Source organism: Hydra viridissima, unplaced genomic scaffold (assembly GCF_058129835.1).
Source record: "Hydra viridissima isolate aposymbiotic clone 2 unplaced genomic scaffold, HvirCarnegie_v1 scaffold_3, whole genome shotgun sequence".
Taxonomy (NCBI): Eukaryota; Metazoa; Cnidaria; class Hydrozoa; order Anthoathecata; family Hydridae; genus Hydra; species Hydra viridissima.
Genome location: NW_028324302.1, coordinates 1,588,156 through 1,602,736, shown reverse-complemented (window position 1 = coordinate 1,602,736; position 14,581 = coordinate 1,588,156). Strand labels below are relative to the sequence as shown.

General features: G+C 26.8%; 1 protein-coding gene across 5 annotated transcripts in view; it reads left to right on the top strand.

Moving 5' to 3' along the window:
• The window catches only part of LOC145201938 (polycystin-1-like protein 2), a 35,590-nt gene extending 23,038 nt beyond the window's left edge, over positions 1-12,552 (top strand). For 4 of the 5 annotated variants that reach the window (XM_090082683.1, XM_090082681.1, XM_090082682.1 and 1 more), the window contains exons 16-35: positions 79-204; positions 409-574; positions 1,383-1,432; positions 1,561-1,824; positions 1,946-2,638; positions 3,012-3,227; positions 3,658-3,778; positions 3,945-4,107; positions 5,693-6,059; positions 7,809-7,941; positions 8,221-8,447; positions 8,534-8,639; positions 8,727-8,774; positions 8,857-9,158; positions 9,319-9,505; positions 9,839-10,477; positions 10,666-10,944; positions 11,192-11,461; positions 12,049-12,186; positions 12,320-12,552. In XM_090082683.1, the coding sequence (XP_089938809.1) occupies positions 79-204; positions 409-574; positions 1,383-1,432; positions 1,561-1,824; positions 1,946-2,638; positions 3,012-3,227; positions 3,658-3,778; positions 3,945-4,107; positions 5,693-6,059; positions 7,809-7,941; positions 8,221-8,447; positions 8,534-8,639; positions 8,727-8,774; positions 8,857-9,158; positions 9,319-9,505; positions 9,839-10,477; positions 10,666-10,944; positions 11,192-11,461; positions 12,049-12,186; positions 12,320-12,513 (4,689 nt within the window). In that variant the 3' untranslated portion in view covers positions 12,514-12,552. The remainder of the gene's footprint in view (positions 1-78; positions 205-408; positions 575-1,382; positions 1,433-1,560; positions 1,825-1,945; positions 2,639-3,011; positions 3,228-3,657; positions 3,779-3,944; positions 4,108-5,692; positions 6,060-7,808; positions 7,942-8,220; positions 8,448-8,533; positions 8,640-8,726; positions 8,775-8,856; positions 9,159-9,318; positions 9,506-9,838; positions 10,478-10,665; positions 10,945-11,191; positions 11,462-12,048; positions 12,187-12,319) is intronic. The other variant, XM_090082685.1, reaches the window with a different exon arrangement.
• The last annotated feature ends 2,029 nt before the right edge of the window (positions 12,553-14,581 follow it).

Genomic DNA, 14,581 nt, shown 5'->3' with positions numbered 1-14,581 from the left:
TTATGTTTAACAAGTTTATTTGCTATATCATTTTAAAATTAGCAGCCCAGTGATTGAGTCTTTTTTTTTTAATATAAGGTTCGAACAAAAGCAATTGATTTGCTTTCAATGGCACCTCTAAATGATTTAAATGATTTTAAATCTGCAGCTGATGCTTTGTCATTGTTGTTGATTACACCTGCTGAGATAGTTCCACAAGCTCAGGTGCTTATGATTTTTAATTATAATTAGTATTTTTGAATCCATTTAAATCAATTATAAAATAATTGTGTTTGATGCTATTATCATCATAATTATGTTTGTTGTAAAAAAATCTTTCCAATTCAATATATAAATAGAATTTTATTTGCATTGCGTTCTGAGAAAATAATTTATAAAGTTTATTTTTTGGTTTTTTAATCACTCTAGAGTAATGCAGTTGATATAATAAATAAAATGTCTGGCTTGCTATCCAAGGATAATCTAAAAAATGTTGGTTTTGAGGAATTTAAAATAGTTTCTCAGCCTTTTCTTCTGTCAATATCAAGTTTATTTCTTACTCTGTTGAGCTCTGCTGTGTTACCAGAGTCGAGTAGTAAGTTAATGTGTCTTTTTTATATGAGGCATTTTTATAGATCTTTATAAAATTTACTTAACATATTTTGTAATAAGTTACTGGAAAACACATCTAATAATGATTTATCTAAGATATAATTTTTTAAAAATGTTATAATTAATCTTTTTCTGCTTTTGTTAATGTGATTGATATTGTGACCCTATATGTGAGACAATAAGATGCTTATACTATTTTACAAGAAATCTTCAGAAAAACTTTATTAAGTTTAAACTATATTATTTCTTTAGTTAATGTGTCTTTTTTATTCGAATCTTTTTCATAGATCTTTATAAAATTTATTTAACATATTTTTCGTTGAGTTAAAGGAAAACACGTGAAAATGCTATAATATGTTAATGTAAAAGACTAACATTTAATTATTTCCCCTTTTCTTAATGTGACTGAAGTTGTACCCTATGTGTGAGATATCACTAAGATGTATCTACTGCTTCACAGTAAATCCTCAATAAAACTTTTACTCAAGAAATGGTTTTCTGACATTTAAAAGTTTATAAAAATTGTATATGTCAATGTAATTAAATTGTATATGTATGTAAATTTTTTTATTGTACTGTAAATTGTATATGTATATGTAATTTATACAACTTGTATATTGTTTATGTAAATTGTATAATAAATCATTTTTATGTAGTTTTTCTTAAAGTTTATTTAACATAATTTACACAGTTTTTAAAATAAGTTAGCTAATGCATGTTCAGTTATGCTCATTAATAAATAAGCATACTTTGTGATTCTATATAAGTTCTTTTTTTTTATTTAAAAAAAGGTACAGAGAATTTCAACAGTTCAAACAATTTTACATCACATCCATCAGTAGTAAGATTTAAAAGTCAAATAACTTTTTTTGTTATGCTATTTGCTTTAGACAAGCAAATATTTATTTAGGCATCAAAAAATGATAATATTTTCATATATATGCAAAAAAAGTTTTTGATTTACTTTAGAAAAGTGATTCTAAACTTGTGAGAAAACTTTTCAAATCTTTGGATGCTTACTTTTGTGCCGTACAAGGTTACAAACTTCCTGGTGAAATGGCTACAATTGGTGACACCCCTGCTTTTAGCTTTTTTCTTATGAAAAATTTTGGCAGTAATATAAACAACACCATTATTAAGTTTACAAAAAATGATGCAGAGGAAGGTTTCACTCTCCCAGAATCAGCTAATATTTTCAATAAATCAATACAGGACTCAGTGATATCAGTAAATGTATGTTTACTTTATTACGTTTGATGTGTTTTATAATTTTAGAATTGTTAAATTATATTTTACAATTTGTAATTGCCATTATAGATGTTTTAGAAACAGTTATTTTTAAACAATTTTTTAGAGTGTTAGAATGAAAAAGCAACCATTTACATGGGACTTTGAGAGATCTAACAACATTATGTCTGAAGTGCAAATTCTTTATTTTACAACATTAGATTGGCAAACTATTGAAGTAAAGAATTCTTCACAACCAATTAAAGTTGCCATTAGAAATATACCAGAGAAGGTTTTAGGTCAAAACATATCATTATCATTGCCAAACGAAGTACAAATAAAATTACTGAAACTGCCATCAACTCACTGCAACATGCTATTAAAGTTCACACCGTTAAATGATCCAAGCAATCTGACAACGCTTGTTGTTTACATTCAGTATGGAAAAATCCCAACTCAAAATGACTATGATTTAAAAATCAATTTATCAAATAAGGGCAGAACTACACTTACCAAGAATTTGAAACCTTTTTCATTACAAAATAATCAAAGTCGAAATCAGAATGCACAGCTGTTGAAAGACGGATCACTGTTTTTATGGGATTTCCAAAACTCAACATATAGCAATGTTAACAAAACAATTCTTTATCTCTCTTTTTGCTACACTGGTCCAATGCCTAAATCAAAAGTTGAGTTCAATCCTTATACCTTTAGTGAGATAGAACTCAGTGGATCATTTGATTATGAGATGAAGTCATTTTACACAGAGTGTAATTATTGGAGTGAATTTAAAAACAAATGGATGTCAGATGGATGCGAGGTATAATAATCTATTCTTTTAAAAAATATATAACCTGCTTTAATTGTGAAAAATTCAAACTGTTTGTTGTATAATATTTGTATTGATTGCTAACCAAGTCTTTAAGCAGTTTAAAGTTGTAGACTCATTCTTTATCAGATATTTAATAGCTAGGTGCATGTTCTTTGTATGCCTATCAGTGGTTGATAATACACTTTTCTTATATCTTGCAAATGTTTGTTACATTTTAAATGTTAGCAAAATCAGTTCTTTTTTTAAAATATTTTATAGTTATTTCATGTAAAAGTTTTAATCAAGTTAAGTTGCTTTACCTTTTTAATCAGTTTAATTGCATGATGTCTAGATATTTTCTTCAACCTTTTTTTTTGTGTAGCTTGAACATGGTTCATCTTTCACAATGACAAAATGTAAGTGCAATCATTTGACTGCATTTGGTGGTTTTTACGTGGCACCAAACGTACTTTCTACTCCTTCATTGGCATTGTTGAAAGAAGGCTATTTACTTCTTGCTGTCGAAAGCTTTTTCATTTTGTTGTGGATTCTTGGGTTAGTAATTTCTCAAAGGATGGATAAAAGAGATGAGGCCAAAGTTAGTAATAAATATTTAATTTATATTTGTATTTGTATTATTTGTGTTTATAATTATTGTCAAAATGCTAAAGTATTGATTTATATATTCAAAACTACAGCATTTAATTTTAAGTGGCAGTTTCTGGTATATAAGAAGAAGTTAGGATGTTTTGAAATAATGTAAATTTATTTGTTGTTTTTCCTGTCTTATTTAATTTCATAATAATATTTTCTCATATCAACAATTTAAATAAGGTTTAAAAGATAATGAAATGTTTTTAATAACGTCTATAGAAAATTTAAACTGAGTTCTAAAACTGATTATTATTATTATAATTGGTATAAAAGGTTCATTTCATAAGCTGAAATATATATATCTTAGTACTCAAATCTCTCTAAAGTAGTTATGAAATTATTATCTAAAACACTCACTCTAAACCATTTTTCAGCCATCTGTTCGGCCGTTAGTTGATAACAAGCATGAAGATTGTTATTTGTATGAAATTACTGTTACTACTGGCAGTCGCAGACATGCTGGCACCAACTCAAATATTTTTATCACATTATACGGTAAAAACTCTTTTTTCTTTTTAATTTCATGTTTTACATTAGAAAACATACTTTTAAATATGCAGAAAAGAATTCAGTTGTAAAAATCTTATGGGTTGCTGATAGTTAGGGTTTTTATAAAAAAAATGATATGAGGTTTTTTTTTAATGGTACTCAATACTTACAGGAGATTTGAACGATTCAGGAGTTCGCCAGTTAAGTGATGAGGAAAGGGTATGTTTCCTGAGATCCAATGTGGATGTTTTTGTTATGACAACATCCTGCTGTTTAGGAGATTTGAACTATATTCGACTATGGCATGACAATGCTGGAGGTGGATGGTATTTAAGGTATTTAATGGTATTTAGTTTTCATAATGTTTTTCTTTTCAAAAACAGTTTTAGGTTTTTCAATAGTTTAAAATCTTTTTTTTTTCCTATGTATTATTTTTATTGCTAAGTTAAAATTACAATTACTGGGTCCTTTATCCAGCAATCAGAATGCTATCAATCTAGTGCAAGTATGTCTTTTTAATGAATGCTTCAGCTGGATCCCTTTTTTTTATAAAAAATAATAAACAAGTTTAGATGTTTTACATGTTGTTTACAATTATTGGCTATATAAAGGGAATTTATTTTTATATAAGAACTGAAACATAAGTTTTTATATAAAAATGAATTTCCTTTATAGCTGAATCTGTGAATATCTTTATACCAAAAAACAAGGAATTTTCCTTCTATATCAATACTGTAAGAAAAAATTCTTCCAGAAAAATTAATTCAATTTTCCAAAAAATATATAAAAATTGTACATATATTAAAACTTCTATGTTATTAGACTTTCTTACTGCTTTTTTTATTTTTTGTCTTAACGTGGTTTCTAGAGTAGTAGAGTAGAAATTTATAAATATTTTTCTAAAGTAATGATAATCAAGAATATCACTTTTACACCTAGCTATCTTAAATGAATTTATCTTAAATGTTTTGTGGTTTAATGGTAGCTGCCAAATTTTCTGAATCTATCTATTACCGCAATAAAAGTTTGTTTAAGTATTTGCATTATAGTTAAAAGAAAAAGATATTTATTGTTGTTAAAAATATATTAAATCAAAATAAATGTCTTAATTGAAAAGCTCTTCCTTTGCCTTCAAACAGCCATCAAAATGTGATCAGTAAATTAACAACTAATTTCTTTAACAATTTCTTTAAACTCTTTAAGTTTGAATGTAATCTGCTGCATGCTGTTGTTCAACATTAACCATTTTCTACAGTTTAATGACAAACATGCACACATGCAAGCATGTATTAAATACTATGTGGAAAAATTAGCATCTATATTATCATTTAAAGCCGAATTAAGGGAAAGTATAAAATGTGTCAAAATGTTAAGACTGATGCATTTAATTGGAGATAGTTATAAATTCATTTGCTTTATGCTTAAATAGATTTGGAACTTTGTGCTTTAAAATTGACTATTATTTAATTCAATTCAAAAGTTAGGTTATTTTTTTCTCTTTACCAGCCTCAAAACTGTTTTACTTTTAATGCTAGAGGATTCATCATTGACAAAAAAAGTTAAGGTTATTATTATAAATTACTTTATTTAACTTGAAAACACAGAACTGCAAAAAAGGTTATAAATTAGTCTTTATTATTTTGTTTTGCTATAATCATAGCTAACCTGGTTTTAATTTTTATTGAAATAAAAATTAAAACCAGGTTAGCTATAATTATAGCAAAACAAAATAATAAAGACTAATTTCTGCTTTTAGTAAATGTCAATCAAATGAAAGGGCTTTACTGTGTAACTTTTTGATATGATAATATTATCATTATTTATATTATAATAGTTTTTAAAATAATTTTTATTAAATCTATATTTGGTTTTTTTTACATTTATTATTTGAATTCATTATTTTGATAAAAATCCATTTAGGAATGTAGTAATTGCTGATATGCAATCAAAAAAACAATTTCAATTTATTGCCAATCGTTGGGTAGCTGTTGACAAGGATGATTTTTCATTAGATTTTGCAATACCTGCTTCAGGATCTGATGATTTGTCAACCTTTGATTATCTTTTTACCACAAAAGTACGCCATGGACTTACTGAAGATCACATATGGTTTTCAATATTCACTCGCTCTCATTTAAGTAACTTTACCAGAAGTCAGCGGTTTTCTGTTGCTATTTGTCTTGCAATGACTTCAATGACAGCAAGTGCAATGTTTTTTGGAAAAGTTCCTCCAGGGAATCCAGCAACAGAAAACAAAATTGCAATGTTTTCTTTTACTTGGATGCAGGTGAGAAATTTTTTCTGCAATGGGAGTCCGTAACATCATTGTTTTATTACATCACACTGACTTTACATACAAACACCTTTAAGTAACTGATTTACTATTGAGTATTTCACTGATTTTCATTTTATTTGGTGCAGTGTTTGATCTCAGAATATGAAGCGATTTTTAGAAACACTTCTGACAACCTCATGGGTTGTGAAACCAGGTATAAAGTTTTGGGGAACAACAATATCAGTGTCTTCATATTTTTTCAATCTTGTCTTATTTAAATTTTTAAAACCAGTGTGTTAGTTACTGAATCCTATCTTATCATCTTCTATGCAAAACTAGAAGTTAAAAACTCATTGTAAGGTTAAACCTACATTGACTTATTTTATACATACCAAAGTCTAATGTATTTTTTAAGTAATGTTACTGATTAAGAATCGAGAATTTATTATTAGGCTTGTTATTTAATGTGTCTTCAATCAAAAACCACTTTATACTTATTATTTCGATATTGTAAATGAAATGTTTTCTATCTTGCTTATATTTTTGAAAGATGCAGCAAGAGAAACATATTACGATTATTATTAGCTTTCACGAGTTAATAACATAAATAACATTTCATCTGGGTACTTCCTCAAACATTTTTCTGAACTCTGGGTACTTCCTCAAACATTTTTCTGAAATGTAAATGAGAAAATTATTTATTGTCCCAAAAAAAAACGTTTAGTATTTATAAAAAACCAATGAGTTCAGTCGCTTCAGTAGTTCCAACAAATGTTTCACTTAAGACATTTGGCAACAATCATGAATATAAAGGCAGACGAAAATCACTGAAAAATAATAAAAATAGAATACCTAATTCTAATTAGCATGTGGTATTTTATTGCTGTGCTTTTTGTAGTTTTTTTTTTTTTTCTTTATTATCAAGATTTTTGTCTGTTCCATTTTTAACCACCAGAAATGAATATAAGGATAATGAAAGTGAATAAGATAATAATGAATATCATATAAATAAACAAATAGTATGTTAAGTTTATAACCAACTCTAAAAGTTTATCTGATAAAATTCACTTAAGTTATGATTCATATTCTGTAAACATAAATAATATTCATAAAGAAGTTTGAATAAAATACAATGAAATAATAACTAAATAAACTATTATCTTTGATTTTTATCTTTTATTTTCTCTTTGAAATTCAAATAATTAACAGCTGGCCACCAAAGTTTCTAATTAGTGCTACTTATCAAAGAGTTAATCCAATTGGTAATAGTTTCACATTTACCTACAAAAAAAAATGTGAAACTCAAAACCATTTAACTTTTGAAAAATAGTGAAAAAAATTTGATAGCAGTTAGTTTCATAGTTGTTAAATTTATAAAACATGCTCATTAGGAATTCTATTTTAAAATTTCTCATTCTAATTTAACCTTTTATTTGAAACATAAGCCAGGAATTTTTTTTTTTTTATTACAATTTTTTATTTTAACTAAAAAAAAAAAAAGGTTTTTGTTATTTAAAGTGAAAACTAATTTTACTCTTTTTTTAAACTCAAAAGTACTTTTAAAATACAATCATCCTTGTCAACAGCTACCCAACGATTGGCAATAAATTGATATTGTTTTTTTGATTGCATATCAGTAATTACTACATTCCTAAATGGGTTTTTATCAAAATAATGAATTCAAATAAGATTTTTTTCATTAATCTGGATTTTTTGTTTGTTTGTGTAATTTAATTGATTTAAAGTTTATTTGTATTTAAGATCTATGTTGGAGTTGTTTCTGCATTGATTACCTTTCCAGTTAATCTACTGCTTATTCAGCTCTTTCGGTTGGTTGCTGATATTAAGATTAGGCAAGAAAAAAAGTGTATTAGATTATTTATTCATAATGGAGGTAAAAATTACATATTACATTTAGGTTGTAGTTGTCAATAAATTTTTCAAAATTGCTAAATGTTTGCTTTAGTTTAAGTGAATACTATTAATCAGAATAAAATATTTACTTGTTTTTGACTTGCTCAGCATATATCTTTTGTACAGCCATAGTATCTCTATTATATAAATGTTATACTTTGATATAATGTTGTTTTCTATTGTTTTATTTTAATCAGATTTTATAGCCTTGTTTTTATCTACTGGTTTGTAAATAACACTTTTTTGCTTCATTCTAAAGATAGCTCACAACTACAAAGTTTCACAGATATTAAAGAAGAAGCTAATACAATCTTCACTATAAAAAAAAACCCTAGAAGTCTGAATCTATCTCATTTACTTTTATCTATTGTTTGGTTCATTTGTGTTGCAATAATCATTTGCTGCAGTTTAGTGATTTCATTGTATGGAATTTCTTTTGGAAACAAAATGTCTTTGGATTGGTTAGCAAGCATAACTGTCTCTATGGTAAGGACTTTTTTTTTTTAGTGAAAGCTTTTAGTATTTGTATTAGTTTCTGAATATTAGATTTGTTAGCTTGCAATTTCATTTAGGTACAAGATGTTTTTCTACTTCAACCAATTAAAATCCTCTTCATGGCTTTTTGTAGTGCTTTCGCTATTAAAAAAATGGGTAAAAAAGATTATCAAACTAAACTAGGTAGGTTATTAATTCAGAGGTATAGATTTATAACTCAAAGGAATTATGAACTAATGATATTTATTTATTTTTATGACAAAACAATAGTTGATGATGAAAGGATTATGTTATCCAGTGTATATGCAAAGCTATCAAGTAAGTTGCTTATTTGTGTTAAGTCAATTAAGATGTTATGAGTTCCATGTAAAATAGAATAAACAAGTTTGTTTTACAACAGGTAAAGTTCTTACACCTGATGACAATTTGTTTCACACCACTAATGAACCAGTTGCCTCTGACAAAACAGTTTCTGTTTTAAAACCACCTGATGCAACTCTATTAAAGAAGATGAGAGACACTAAATTAGAAGAGTTAAGGATCCAGGCAACTATTCGTGATATTTTTTTCTACTGTTGCTTTACTCTAACAGTGTTTTGTCTTGCTTTCCTGTCACAAGACAATTCAAAATACTTTCAAACACTTGATATTGAAGGACTTTTTAACCCACAATTTAGATCAGATGGTGGGAGCAATATCCAGGTATTTAAGTTTGTTAATCATTAGCAAAACACTCAACCCAAAATAAATTGATGGTTCTTTTGAAAAACAGCATCTAGATGACTAAAAAGTCACTTTTTGTCAACTTCTAAATTTGTTACTCAGTTTTTCTTGGTGTAAATATTTTGTATGTCTTCTTTAGCTTTTATCACAAAAAAACTTTTGGCTTTGGCTAGACGATCAGTTTCTTCCTCAAGTGTATCCTAATCCCTGGTTTAAAAATGAAAATAGAGCTTATGAAAAGGATTTTCCTAGTCAACTTTTCTTAAATGACCTTAGCTCAACGATTGTTACTGGGATAAGAATGAGACAAGTTCGTATGAAAACATGTGAGTGGTATTGAAAATGAACTGAAAATTATTTTCATGTTTTTTAAATTTTTTAATATTTTGTTTTAATTTTTTTTTTTTATGCCAGTAAGTTTATTGCCTCAAAAGTTTTTACTTTTTGTATGTCCATGAGAAGACTGCATAAATCTTCCATTAGCTTCCATTTGCATAAATCTTCATATCAGCTAATTTTTTTCAAGTCTTTTGTTGATTTACTGGTGTTAATATATAAGTACAGCTAATTAAATGACATCAAATACTCTAAAATTACTCTCATCCTTTTAATCTCAATTTTGCTTTGTAAAGTTACTACATTATAACTTTTCTTTGTAGATTCCTGTTTAAAAGCTGCTTCAGTAGCAAAGTTATCAGTTCTTGATTGTATTTCTGCTTACAAGCCATCTGTGGAAGAAACAAGAGATTTTGCCCTAAATTGGACTATACCTAAAACATTTAATTCAGAGATTAATTTTTTCTCAAAGCCTTGGAGGTACCAATCATCTAAGGAGCTTGATGGGTACCCTTTTAGTACAAAGTTAGAAACATATTTAGGCGGAGGATATGTTGTTGAAATTTTTCCAAAGTTTAAAAACCAGAAAATTATTGAACAGTTAAAACATCAAAAATGGATTGATCGTCAAACACGAGCTGTGATCATTGAGTTTGCTTTATTTAATGCTGCTACAAGTTGTTTTAACATGGTAACGATTGTGCTTGAGTTCCCACCTTCTGGTGGAATGATACCTTATTTTGATGTAGCCACTTTTGATTTATACACTTCAACTTCAAATAACAAGATTGCTCAAGTTGTACTGCAGATATTATTTATTTTCATGATGTTTCTTTTCACTGTTCGTGAATGCAGAGTATTATATAAGAGAGGGTGCAACTACTTTAGAGAATTTTGGAATCTTGTTGAATGTGCATTGATTTTATTTTCTTTGCTGGAAGTGGCTTTCTATTTTTACAAAGGTTTTTTTTTTTTGTTTTGAGACCTTTTTCTCGTTAAAAATATTTATTATTCCTACAGTTTTTTTAAAACAGGATATAATTTCATTGAAAATAAAGTTCTTGTAAAACTTTGTATGCTTTTTTCTTGACAATGCTTTTTTATGATAATGTATTGCTGTTGAAGCTTTTCTGTTTTTTTGATTTAAAAGCCAAGCTTGTTGATGATCTTTTGAGACGTGTTCCTGATAAAGAACCTCAAAAGTTTATTAACTTTCAGTTTGCAGCATATTGGAGCTTGATCTACACCCACATTATTGCATTAATTACTTTCTTTGTAACTATAAAGTTCATTAAGCTTCTGCAATTTAACCGCCATATTTCAATGCTATCAATGGCTCTAAATATTTCGTGGCACCCTCTGTCCATGTTAGGGATAATATTTATTCTTATTATGCTTCCAGTTGTTATATGTTCAAATATGATATTTGGTGAGTGCTTTGTTACTGATTTCATCGTCACTGTATGTATGTTTTCAAAAAGGAATGTTTTAATATTTATATATATATATATATATATATATATATATATATATATATATATATATATATATATATATATATATATATATATATATATATAAAATCTGAAGTAAGCCTAATAATTTCATCTCTGTTTTCTTTTCTGATGTATTTGAGACTTCTCTTAATGTCTTTAAAAAGCTATAATTCTTTTTAGGTGATTTACTTGATGGCTACCAAAGTCTCTTTAAGTCAGCTGCATCGGTTATTAGTTTATTATTAGGAAAGTTTAGTTTTTATCAGTTTAAAAATGCCAATGGTGTGCTGGGTCCCATTTTTTTCTTTGGATTCACCATTTTCATGAATTGGATAATTATGAACATGTTTATATCAATCCTAAATGATGCATTTAAAGTGGTTCGATTAAACAACGCTCTCCAAGACAATCAGCTGAAAATCCTTGATTCCTTTGTAAATCATTTGAAAGGTAAATATTTTATTATTCAGCAAGTTTTTTTTTGTCTGCGTTTTATAATGGATTGCTTTAAGGGTCAATCTATTTTAAATTGTTAACAATAAAAAAAGCGTTCCCTTTTTGCATGGGTTTTGAATTTGGTGTTTCAGCGAATCTATAAGCTTTAAAAATATATATAAACAATTTTACCCAAACTGAATTTGTCTGTTTTAATTTAGATTAAATATAAAACCAAATGAATCTTTAAAAAGTTTAGAAAATACTCAAATAATCTCTTCTTAACATATCTTCATTTCTATAGGCTAAAGCTATTTAAATACATATAAAGTTTCAGATAAAGAACTAGGTGTAATTGGGTGCATAGTCTTGTAAACAATTTATACTTAAACATACACAATATATGTGCATAAATTATCTTAATATAAAGAATGCTCATAATTTGTTAAACTACTAAAAATGTTATATTATATCATGTTGATAATTATCTAAATAATAGTTCTGTTATTTCGATGAAGTCAAGATGAATGACACGAATTTCGCTTGTAAATGTTAATTACATTTAACGTTGCGTTTTAATTTTAGTTAACATTTTTTATTAGATTGGTTTAAATGTGATGGTAAAAAAGAAGTAGTAAGAAAGTTATCCAATCCAAGCTTAATGTTAAATGCAGAGAGCTCTTCATCCTCTGATGTTGATGCTCCTTTCAACACATGTTCATTCTATGAATCTTTAAAAGGCGAGTTTTCTCTTAAGTAAACTCGCTACTTTAACAATTTATCAAAAAAATATTATATGGCTTCTTGTTTCTGGAGTGAGTTTTAAACGTAAAATTCTTGAATTTATCTTTTTATTCTTTTACATACTTTTAGAACCTTTAAATGAAGAAATCGCTGAGAGATTTTCTAACAATCAGAGTTTGTTGGAAGAAGATGATGAAAACTCTTTAAACGAAGCGCTCTATAAATTTATCTGTTGCATTGATGTTCTACACTCTCATAGTTTAAATCTTTCTAAAGATGTGGACAACTTTCAATTTGAAAAGTTACTTAACAGCTATTTATAAAATGACAAATTGTTTTGCAATATGAGATACGTGTCGAAATTTAAAGTGTTTGATTTATATTTTGGCATCTTAATTAGATGCCATATAGTCATTAATTTTAAAATAAACTTTCACGGTTTCATAAATAGTCATTTGCAAAGGTGATTTTTACGCTTACGTTGGGTTGTTACGCTTACTCGCAGATGTTGTTCTGTGTTATCGTTTATTCTTAATTTTTGAATTTTAAAAAATAAAAATCTGTTAAACACTATACAATACACTAACACTGTATGATAAAAAATTAGCTATAAAAATGTTTAGTTTTAATGAAAAAGAGTTTTTATATGCAAGATAAAGTTATTCGCTGAATTAACCGGGTTTCATTTGGAAACAAAAGTTTCATGCAAAATCAAGACACTTATCGGGAATATTTCTGAAATTTTTTTAATGAAATGTCACATCGGAATGTTATGTAATGAAATTAATTATCATATATTCTCTCTGTCCCAAAATATAGTTTTTTCACAAAAATTTCTTTTTTATGTCTCTTTTTTTAAACCTGAACAGTATTTTGGTAAAGGAATAACAAATAAAATACTGCTGCACATGTTTGCATGTATTTATCCAGAAATGTGTGCATGTATGTATGTATGTATTTGTATGTATTTGTATGTATGTATGTATATATGTATGCTAAAAGCGGTATTACTTAAATTGTAAATACCAACTGCAATGTACAAATCTATTTAATGTTCAAATTATTTCATCTTCAATTATCGTCATATTTCAAAGTCAGTTTAAAATCAATCCATAATTATTTATTACAATTTGAAATAAATTTAATTGAGAAAGTTGAAAAAAAATTTAGAATTATAATAAGAGGTTTTTTTATTTTTCAAATAAATGACTTGATAAAATCATAAAACTACAATAACTAAAATTATTATCAGTCAAGAAAACAAAATGAAAATGGAAGCTTGAAAGTTAATTTTTCTGTTAAATTATGTGAGACTTTAGAATTGCGTTTAAACAGATCCCCCGCAAGGGTTCAACAAAATGCTGAAAATGATAACTAAAAAGCTTAAATTTGACTTTAAATGTTGAGTTTTTAATTTGGTCAACGATATTTTTATAAATAAAGATTCTTTTTTTTTTTTGATGTTTAAAATGGAAATATTATTTATGGCTTTGGCACTTTTTTCATATTTACATTGCAAATGAAATATTTTCTATGATTCTGCCATCAAATGAATATTATTCTTAAAAATGAATACTTGCCATTTCAAAATTTTTCTACTGCAACAACTGTAACTTCTGTTCGATTGTTTTTGAAAATTTAGAAGTGAATAATAAGTGAGCGCGGTTTTTATTATTTTTTGTATTGGTTTTTGATTTTCAGTAAATTTAAATAGGAAATTTGTACTAAACTCAATAATATATTTTGCTTAAGTTTAAGGATTCTAATATAAAGGGCCTCAAGCGAATTCACTGCTGAAAAAATAAGCTTATTTTAATCCAAATCCTTCAACAGTTCAAAGCTGACATAAGCATTTAACAACTTTTTATACAAACCAAAAATAAAATCAACTAAGAACCATTACAATAAAAACAATAACTCACCACTTAAATTGTAAAAATATACTAAAACTTGCAACATAGTTAGTTAAATATTTCCTTTACGCAAAACTTTCTCTCGTGTCTTATTTATAACAGTTAACGTATGTCTTAAGATGATGTGCGTTTTTTTCTTTTGTTTACTTGCAGTTTACTGACTTTATCTTCATTTAAGTGCTGAATTTTAACCATGTCAATTAATAAGTATTTCAACAGATATAGGTTTTGAGTTAAGTCAAGATGAGAATCATAGCTACCGGAATCTATAACTATATTTTAAGTTTGCATCAAAATTGTTCAGTGCTGTTATTAATCTTTTTTAAATCATCATAAATAGCATAAAGGTTTTTTATAAGATAAGAATAGTCAGCTAATTTTTTACTTAAGGAGTGTATGAACAATAGCAATCACAAATGGTTAAAACAACGATGAAATTCATGTTATTTAGATCATTTAGTGCCATGCTAAAATTCAA